Below are 10,238 nucleotides of genomic sequence, written 5' to 3' on the forward strand. Positions count from 1 at the left end.
GGCTGCCCCAGGCCTCTCTCACCTGCTCAGAGCCAAGGGCCTCCCTCCCAACCGGCACAGGGAGGTCAGGAACTGCCAGGAACCCTGGGGCCACAACCTCCCCAGGGATGGCTCCGTGCCTGCTGGGTGCTGGAGGAGAGGCCACTGGGTACCCAGTGGCAGAGGGAGCAGTCCTGAGTGTACACATGAGAAACCGCCCCTTTCAGTCCTAGAGACACAGGGTTCTCTCTCTGCTTTCCTGGAGAAGCATGAGAGCCCGGCTCCCATCCTGGAAACAGGCCTGAATCACTTGTCTCTGTCCAGGTAGCTAAGCCTCCCCATCACCTGCTTGGAGGCACGCTGGGGCCAGCCTCTGGGTGGCATTTCACCGCAGGGCCGAGATCCACCAGTGAGGGGAGCAGGAAAGCAGACAGGCCTGGACCCTAGCCTGCAGGGCAGAGCGCCTGCCCCCACCCACGAGGCCTGCGTGGATGGAGCCAAGTTGGGGAAACACACAGAGGCACCCAGGTGAGTGTGCAGGTGCCCGTGCCTGAGTGTGTGCACACGTGTGTCTGTATAAGTGTGTGTCTGTGTGCACATGTGCGTGTGTGCACGTATGCACGTGTGTGCCAAGACCTGAGTCACCCAGCGCAGTCGGGGACAGGTGGAAGGTGGCCACCACACTCAAGTGGGATGACAGTAAGAAGACAGCCAGCACAACTGAGCTGGCTGGGGGCTCACGCCGTCTTGGGGTCCTGGCACTCGCTGCGCGCCAGCCACACTGGGCAGGGTCAGGCGGGCCGGCTCCCGCCCTCCCTGCTGCCCTGGGGGCGATGGTTCCACTGGGCCGTTTGGATCTGCTTCCCCCCACATGCAAATGGTTGCACGTTCACAGACTCACACCCGTGTTCCCGTCACTCCACCCCCGGCCCCTGGAGAGACTTGGCAGAGGACTCGCCCCTCGCGCGGGCCCTTCCCAACTCTCCTCTCCGCAGCCTGGAAGTGCCTCACAGGCTGAAATGAAACAGCTGATTCATTTCTGAAAGTGGAAATCATTTCCACAGAACAAGACTCACACTACGCCCAACCCAGGGGCAGAACAAAGCCACCATGCTGAGCTCCAAGGGCCAGGAGAGCGGGGGCTGGACCCCGCATTGGGCCGTGGTGTTGCAGTGGGGCTGTGGATGAGGTGCCTCTGTGGGGGTCAGGGGCATCTGAGAGGGTCCCCCACCTGCAAGCCTAGTGCCAGCTCCCCAGGGTCCTGAGCCCATTCACCCGAATGTGCTGTGAACTACGCCCCCATGCCTAGTGCCCCATCCTCAGCCTCCCCAACTCCTGCTGCCCCTGGGCGCCCATCTTCCCATCTCCCACCCCCATCCCACTTCAGATGTGACAGGCTGGGTGGGGAGCCAAGCCAGCCCCCAGGACAGACTCAGGAGAGTAGTCTGGCTGGGTCTGGGAGGAGCTCGGAGTCCCAGACCCAGCCAGACACTGGTGGGGAGAAGGGGGGACCCCAGAATCACAGTTTGCCTCAGAGGAAGCCAGGGACATGGTGAGAAACCCCACAGGAGGGTTCCTGTACTTCTGATACCAGGCTGCTCCCCCTCCAGGGGCTTGAGGGGAGACCTGCCTGGAACAGCCAGCTCCGGAGAAAGTCTGGGACGGTATTTGGTGTCCTGCCCAGCTGGAGCAAAGAGCAGGAGGGGCGGGAGGGCCCCATCTGGGGTGGGGCCTGCTGTTAAGGGCCTGGGTCCTTGGGGCTGCCGGGAGAGCGCGGTGGGTCACCTGGGCGGTAGCCTGCTGGATGATGGCTCAGCCCTGGCGGGACAGCTGAAGCCCCTGGCCGAAGCTTGCAGCCCTCGGGCCTCCTAGAGCCAGCAGGGCCCCACCGGGCCATGCCCACCTCCAGGCCCAGGGGAGGAGAGGCTGGTGCCCCTGGACGAGGCCTGAGGTCTGGTGACTTCAGGGTGCTCGGGCAACTGCCCAGGCTCCTGTCCTGACCAGGGACACAGGAACTCAGGGACTGCAATGCCAGTGAAAGAAGCAGGTGAAGGGGTGACAGCCTCAAAACCCTGCAGGCCGTGAGCAGCCACGTCTCCCCAAACTGGAACACAGACCCTCGGACCCAGAAGTTCACACTGAGGGGCTGCCAGAGATGGTGCCAGGCACCGTCATTAGCTGCAGCGTTGTCTGCAAAAGCACCCCCAGAAACAGCCCAGCTGTCCACGAGCTGGGATAAAATAAGTCAGGGCGCATCCCACTGAGCAGAAGTGCAAGACCGCGGGAAGGTGAAGCTTCGCACAGAGCGGCGCAGGCGCCTTGGCGGGTGGCTGGTGACAGTGGGCAGCTCAGGAAGGGACCAGGAGCCGGGCGAGAGCGAACTGCCTTCCCTCTGCAGCCTCCTACCGCTTGTCTGATTTTTGCACATGTACGTGCTCCTCTTTTAGCACAAAAAAATAAGAAATTGTGTTGTCTGTGGGCAGCAAGTTCTACTTCCACATAAAGGCATACAGACCCAGCTGGGGGCCTACACAGATCCCCTCAGACACAGGCACAGAGCTCACCACGGAAACCCCACGCACACAGACGCAGGTGCAGGCTCACACACACGCATGCACACACACGCACACGGTCAGGCACAAGACGCCCACATACACAGATAAGGGTGCCCAGATCCACAGAGACCCACAGACAGAGGCACAGATATGCTCAGTGGAGCCCGCAGACACGGCCCACCCAGAGGCCCTGCACCATATGCCCCCGACATACCGGCACACACGTGCACAGACAGGCACATGCACCAGGGCGTCTGACCAGGGAAGGGAGCACCTCAGAGACCTGGGGATGACAGCAGGCGCCCACAGCTCCCGCCCCCTTCCCCCCAGGGCTCTGCGTCAGCCAGTGGGACCTGCCTCCCGCCCTTATGGTGGTGCGGTGCATTAGTGCTGCCACCAGGCTGGAGACCTTGCAGGAAGCCAGCCTGGGCTGAGGCTGCTGACGGGGCAGGTCCTAAAAGCCCTCAGGCAGTCAAGAGCAGACTGGGTCCCCAGTGGGGGGCCTGTCGGTGGGGGCCGCATCACTGCCTCTACCCCTGCCCCTGCCCCCACCCCGGCCTGGCCACCACCGCACGCTCACCACGTGTGAACTTCTGGCCATGTGTCATCGGACAGGTCAGTGAGGAGCAGAGCAGGTGGCCACACAGAGGGTGCGCAGTGTGACTGGGAGGGCACTGGCTCCAGGACTCCAGGATACGAAGGGAGCCAGAGATATGCCTGGGAGGTGCGTTTTCAAAGGGACTGCCTTGATTCTGCAGAAACTGTGCCCTGGGGGTGGCCGGGACCAGGGCTGTGGTGGGCAGATGCATGTCCCCTTTTCCCAGAAGGGTGGCCGGCAGCTGCTCTCCACAGGAGGAGGGGGGCTTAGGGAAAGAAAGTGACCAGCCAAAAGTGCTGCCCAGGAGGAGGCCCCCTAGGTACCCCACCAGGCTGTTTCTGGCCACTGGACGGGGGTGGATAGAGAGAGACCCCATGTGTCCTGATCCTGCCAAAGTGGCCATAACCTCCGCCAGAGAGTTTGAGGCAGCTGCTGTCCTAAGCTGACAGCCATATCTCAAGAGTTCTGGTTGTTTCCTTCTCAGAATCCAGCCCAAGGAGGCCCCTGCCTGGACCCCCAACTCCCAGGCACCTCCCAGTTCCCCGGCATGAATCACTCTCGGGCCCACCTCATGATGCAGGCCGCTGGGCTGCAGCCCCTCTGCAGCAAGGGCTCCCCTTTCAGGTCGCCATGGGCGCCAGCCTCTCTTGGGACAACAGCACTGGGCACGTCACCTTCCCCGAGCCACCGCAGGTCCTCTACGTGCTCCTGCCGGCGGTGTACTCCGTGATCTGTGCCGTGGAGCTGGCGGGGAACACGACCGTCATCTACGTGATCCTCAAGGTGCCCAAGATGAAGACGGTGACCAACGTGTTCATCCTGAACCTGGCCGTGGCCAACGACCTCTTCACGCTGGTGCTACCCGTCAGCGTCACCGAGCACCTGCTGCAGCGCTGGCCCTTCGGGGATCTGCTCTGCAAGCTGGTGCTGGCCCTCAACCACCACAACATCTTCTCCAGCATCTACTTCCTGGCGGCCATGAGCGTGGACCGTTACCTGGTGGTACTAGCCACTGCGAGGTCCTGCCGTGTGCCCCAGCACACCCTCCGGGGGGCAAAGGTCACCAGCCTGTGCATCTGGCTCAGCGTCACTATCATGGTGCTGCCCTACTTCGCCTTCACCGGTGTCTACAGCAACGAGTTGCAGGTCACCAGCTGCAGGCTGAGCTTCCCTCAGCCTGAGTGGGCCTGGTTCAGGGCCAGCTGCATCTACACGCTGGTCCTGGGCTTCACGGTGCCCATGTGCACCCTCTGCGTGCTCTACGTGGACCTGCTGCGTAGGCTGCGGGCCCTGCGGCTCCACTCCGGAGCCAAGGCTTTGGACAAGGCCAAGCAGAAGGTGACTGTCCTGGTCCTGGCTGTGCTGGCTGTGGGCCTGCTCTGCTGGATGCCCTTCCACCTGGCCTCCATCGTGGCCCTGATCACAGACCTGCCCCAGACCTTGCTGGTCATTAGCATCTCCTACGTCATCACCAGCTTCAGCTACGCCAGCTCCTGCCTCAACCTCTCCTCTACACCTTCCTGGACCACGGCTTCCGCCAGAGCTTCCGTACCACATTCCGGTGCCCAGGGACCTGGCATGTCTGCAGGAAAAGCGCTGTCCCTTTCAAGGAACATCCCACTTGTTCACTTCCCATCACTGTTTTCTCTACGCAAAGAGATAAAGACCCGTAAAGGTTGGCCACCAAACCTGCAGAGATGGCCATGGACCTGTCCCTCCCACCGTCTCTGCCTCCCGGACAGCCCCTGGGTGGACAGCTGCGGGGGTGCAGATCCTGGCCCCACCCTTCCTGTCTGACCAGGCAGAAGGTCCCGGCAAAACAGACACCTGACTCTACTCACCCGCAGAGAGATGGACAGACAGACACCCTGCCTCAGTGGCTTCCTTCCACATCCTCCCTGACGACTGTGTCTGGAGAGAGGACCCTGAACTGTGATCTCATCCTGGGCCAGTGCTGCACTCCACAATCAAGACAGGGCTTCCCTGGGGCAGCAAAGCCAGTCCCTGCAAAAGCCAAAGACACATGCATCAGACGAGGCCACAAAGGGCACTCTCAAGGCCTGAAGCTCGGGTGACATTTCACCGGAAGCCTATGCCCTCTTGTGCCCCCTCTTGCCCCCCAACCCATGGTTCAGGCCCCCTCGAGCCCCCCAGTACTGTGGGCCATGCCCCTTTGTGCCCTCCATGCCACAGCCTATGGCCCCCTCATGTCCTGCTATAGGACCCAGGGCCCTTCTGCCAGGACCTCTGACCCCACAGTCTAGAGGGAGCGGCTGTCACTTGGACCCCTTCCTTCCCCGGGGTGTGGGGCCAGCAGGAGTTCCACGCTGAACCTCCAGGGGCCGGGTGGGGCCACTGAGGTGCTGGCTGCTCAGAAACCGTTTTCTGTCAGGTGGGAGGGGTGGGGTCCCTGAAGACCACCCTGGTGGGCCTCAGCCGGGCTCCCCACTCTTGGCCTCATGGCTCCCAGCTGGTTTCACCCCTGGCGCTCCAGCCCTGCTGTTCTGTGAGCTGCCCGTGCCTGGGGGTTCAGTCCTCACAACAGGGCTCTGACCAGTCTGCCCAGCTGGCGTGTGGGACCCATGATTCACCAACCAGGGAGGCGGCCAGGGTGCATGGCAACCTCCCCCACCCTCCGTGTACTCCCACCTACCCAGGCACACAGCCCGGAAGAGCTCAGCCCACATCACATTCTCCTGTCTCAGCCAGAAACAGCTCAGATGCCACCTCTATCCGGTCACCTCCCCTGACAACATGGTATTAGCAATCTATTGCTGTACAACAAATTTCCCCCAAATCAACAGCTTAAAACAACAGTTATTATTTCACAGCTCCTGCAGGTCAGGAACTTGGGAGCAGCTTTTGGGTGGTTCTGGCTCGGGGTCTGTCATGAGATGTCAGCTAGGACGCCAGCCAAGGCTCCAGTCATCTGAAGGCTGGACTGGGGGGGCGGGCCCGGTGGCGCAGAGGTTAAGTGCACACGCTCCGCTTCAGCGGCCCAGGGTTCGCAGGTTCGGATCCCGGGCGCGCACCGATGCACCGCTTGTCAAGCCCTGCTGTGGCGGCGTCCCATATAAAGTGGAGGAAGATAGGCACAGATGTGAGCCCAGGGCCAACCTTCCTCAGCAAAAAGAGGAGGATTGGCATTGGATGTTAGCTCAGGGCTGATCTTCCTCACAAAAAAAAAAAGGCTAGACTGGGGCTGGAGGAGCTGCTTCAAAGAAGTCTCCTCGAACGGCTGTGGGCAGGAGGACTCAGCTCCTCGCTACGAGCACCCGCCACAGGGCTGCCTGCGCGTCCTCACAACATGGCAGCAGGCCCCCCAGGGGCGGCCATCCAAGAGAAGAAGGAAGAGGCTCAACACCATCTGAGACATTGCTCGGAAGCCTTTCTAGCACATTCTATTCATTAGAATCGAGTCACTAGCCCAGCCCACACTCAGGGGCTGTAGACAGTTTTTCAACCTCACTCACGCCCGCGCCCCTCCCAGAAGGAACCAGCGGTTCCTGGACCTGCGTCCTCCCTGAGCTGCAGTCACATCTCTCAGAGCAGCAGCCGCAATTACGGGGCAGCACGCAGCCTGTGCCCTGCGAGCTCCTTGAGGAGGCAGACTGAGACTCCCGACACCCCACAGAGGACCACGGCGGCAAGAGAGCTGCTGTGAGGTGTAAACGAGGGAGTGAACAGGGCGCGGAACCAATGCGAGCAGGGGTGCGTCAGTGAAAAGCCTCCAGCTGCACCAGAGCAAGAGACCCCTTTGGCTCCTGGGGCCACAGTCCCCCATCCTGCCCCAGTTTGCCCTCTCGCCGAAGCAGAACATCTCCACAGCAGAGAAGGTGCCAACCAAGTCTCCTCAGAAGACCCCAGACCCTCTGTTCCCTGGGGTGGTCCCGCCCCCCCCACAGCCCAGCAACAAGAGCAACAGCTCCCACCGGGAACTCTGTGGTGGGGACCAGAGCAGGCCAAGCGCAGGCAAGCAGCCCGCAGCCCCTGCCCCATCCCCACACCCTGTGGGGGGGGGGGTCCTCGTGCAGGGCCCACAAGGCCCCAAGGACAGGGAGCCAAGGGCCAGCCCAGACAGAGGGGAGAGGTGAACCCTCACCAGGATCCTGCCCAAGTGAGTTCCTGGGCCCCCAGCAAAACACCAGCCCCCCTCCAGGGACTCTGGTTGTCACCTCACCTTCCATCGTGACTTCCTGAGATGGAGTGGGGTGCGAGGAGGAGTGTCCCCATGCTCTGGGCTCCTGGCCCTCCCCTTCGGTCCCCAAATCTCACTGCTGCTGCCTGGGCCCTGGCCCAGCACTACCCAGCCCTGCCCCTCGGCAGGGCCTCCCGTGGGCCACAGCATCCCTGGTGGGCAGAACCCAAAGTGGCAGGTGGCCCACAGCTTCCCTAAGGTGGAGCTGGACTGCTGACCCCTCCCCATGGCCTCAGCCTTCCCCCCAAAACTCTGCAAGGAAGGTTCAGCAGTCCATTTTGCACAGGTGGGGAAACTGAGGCTCAGAGAAGTTGGGAGACTTGACCAAGCCCAGTGGCTGATGGGGGCAGAGGCCTGGGCGAAGGTGGGGGTGGGGCAGGGGCAGAGGTGGGGCACAGTCCTGGACAGGGAGGGAGCCTTGACCCAGCTTCCAAGATCCCCCAGGCACCCCTGCCTGGCCCGGCCTCTCACAGCCCTTCACAGCCCATCTCCGCACAGATGCTCACTGTGGCGTAGGTCCTGGATGTGCAGCCTGTGCGCAGAATCGTCAGCAGCCTTCAGGAGCCCACGTAGAGCCTCCTCCTCCACCAGGACCACCAATCTCCTGAGCACCCTTCACACCAACTGCCGCTTTGCGGCCCACCCCTCCCAAACTTTCTCTTGATGCTAAATTTTTGTTTTAACAGCAACGTGCTTGTCATTAAAACTTATAAAACTGCGCATTGGCCATCTGCCTGTGCCCAAGCAGCTTGCGCTCACCACCCCTCTGAAGCTCCTCTCTCTGACAGGGTTGCTCATTCGCCTGGAGAATCAACCTGGGCAGAACTGGGCCCACACAGGAGCCAGCAGGCATGCCCGCACCTCAAGGAGGCCGTTCTGTTCATCTTTCATCAAAACTCCTCTTGGTACAACCAAAAATTTCACAATGTTATAAACTATTAAAACATCAATAAAAAAAAAATAAAATAAAATAAAAACCTCCTCTTGGATCCACTCAAAGAAGAAGAGAAGGGCAGGGGGTCTGCTGACACTCTACTGGGCGAAGAAAACCTGGGACCCACATGGGAGGGCCCCCCCGGATCCACAGGGACCACTGTGCTGCAGGTCAGGAGTCGGTTGTTTAGGGAGAAATGATTAATGCTGAAGAAAAGGGAACAGCCCCCAACACATCATGAACTAGGTGCACCCCGCCCCAAAGTTGGAGCCCCACCGAGGACAGAGCCTGGCCAGGCGAGGAGCACAAGCAGGTGGGAGGACTCATCACCCTGCCCAGCGTGCTGACACCCCACCCAGCCCGAGTCAGAAGCGCCCTGGTCAGCGGGCAGGGGTTTATTACGGCCCTCCTTCACGACCCCTGCAGACAAGCTCAGGGTTGGTTACGTGCAGGGAAATCACACTTGTCGCATGCATAAATACATGAAGATACATGTCACACTGGCACAAATTCATAAATCTTTCGGCCTTGGCAAGGAAACGCCTCCAAGTCCTCAGAGCCTCCCACCACAGGCAGCACGTCCTCCCCAGGAAGCGCCCCACAGGGCAGAGCTTCCCGGAGCAGAAGCCAGCCCAGAGTCAGCACGTCCCATTCTCTGCAGGCGCCTCAGGTCACCTGGCCGAGGTCTGCGCTCAGCCCACAGGTGGGGGCAAAAGCATGTAGGTCAATAGTTCACCTGCAGGAAGAGAGTGTGTCAGGTCCCCAGCCTGCAGCTTGCATCTGCAGACCAGGAATGGTGCTTCTCCAGGTGATCACAGCAGGGAGACCCCCCGCAGTGTCCCCATAGCCCAGACAGTCCTTACAGTTTGGCTCAAGCAGGCCCTGCCAAGCCCCACCGTGCACACCAGCTCTGCCCGAGACACCCGCCTCCGACTTGGTGTCGTTTAGGACAAGTCCTGGGAGCAGGAAGCTTAGGCCTCCCCCACGGACGCCTGGAGGCTTCTAAATGAAGCAGGGGGTCAGTCACTGCGGGCACAGAGAAGAGCCTGTTCCAACGGCCACTTTTCCAAGGCCACCAGGACCAAAACAGGGCACAGGGTTCTGCCAGCTGCTCAGCTGCTGACCTCCGGTTTCCAGGAAGGAGAGACTGTGAGGAAGAGTTTGAGGAGGGCACAGGGACCCCCAGACAGAGCATGACAGAGCCCTCCCCAGCACCAAGCAGCCGAAACCAGGCACATGGGGCCACTTCGTGAGTGACTGAGCAGCCTGCAGTGGTCACACAGCCCCCCATCCTCCTGAGCCACCTCCACACACCTGGACCCCATGTCTGCAGCACGATAGTTCATTGCGCTTCCGGAGGGCAGAGGCTCACTGAGAAGCCTCTGAATGAAAGTGGGAGTGGGGGATGAGGAAGTGGCAGCAGAATGCGGCACGAGCAAGTCCATATCACCAGCTTCATGCTCAGGGTGAGTTTCACTGCCCAGAGACGCCTGCTGTGCTCTCCAGGCAGCGTCAAGCTCGTCCAGCTGCCAAGAGAAGATGCTACAGGGCTCCATGCAGACAGCACACAGCACAAGGGGCACATAGGACTGTACATGCTGCTGTCGCAGCTCCAGGTGAGTGCCCCCTGGAGCACGCAGGGTGCAGCAGGGGAGAGGCCAGAGAGGCCCATGAAGCACGGAAGGGTCAGCATGGGCTCTGGCTGATCATGCTCCCGGGTGAGTCCTTGCATCCCTGCCCTCCTACCAGGAGGTCAGCTTTAGTATGACCAGGGCCATGGTGGCAGCCATAATGCTCTGACTTGTCCCATAATGTCACCAGACCCTCTGGGGCCACAGGGAAGCCCGATGAGGCTGGTGATGCTCAGGTCTCAGGTTGTGTGTCAGCCTAGAGAGCAGTGACCTGGGTGAGCTCTGTGTTGGGTGTTGACGGGCTCTGCGGGCTGACAGGCACCATAGGCAGGTCCACGCCTAG

General features: G+C 61.1%; 1 protein-coding gene across 1 annotated transcript; it reads left to right on the top strand.

Annotated features, from left to right (window-relative positions):
• The first annotated feature begins 3,679 nt into the window (after nt 1-3,679).
• Nucleotides 3,680-7,547, top strand: NPBWR2 (neuropeptides B and W receptor 2). Its single transcript, XM_058563398.1, is given in 5 exon segments — nt 3,680-3,752; nt 3,755-4,630; nt 4,633-4,712; nt 6,927-7,104; nt 7,459-7,547. Coding segments are annotated over 5 exon segments (1,296 nt in total).
• Nucleotides 7,548-10,238: the final 2,691 nt, after the last annotated feature.

Source organism: Diceros bicornis, chromosome 19 (assembly GCF_020826845.1).
Source record: "Diceros bicornis minor isolate mBicDic1 chromosome 19, mDicBic1.mat.cur, whole genome shotgun sequence".
NCBI classification, from domain to species: domain Eukaryota; kingdom Metazoa; phylum Chordata; class Mammalia; order Perissodactyla; family Rhinocerotidae; genus Diceros; species Diceros bicornis.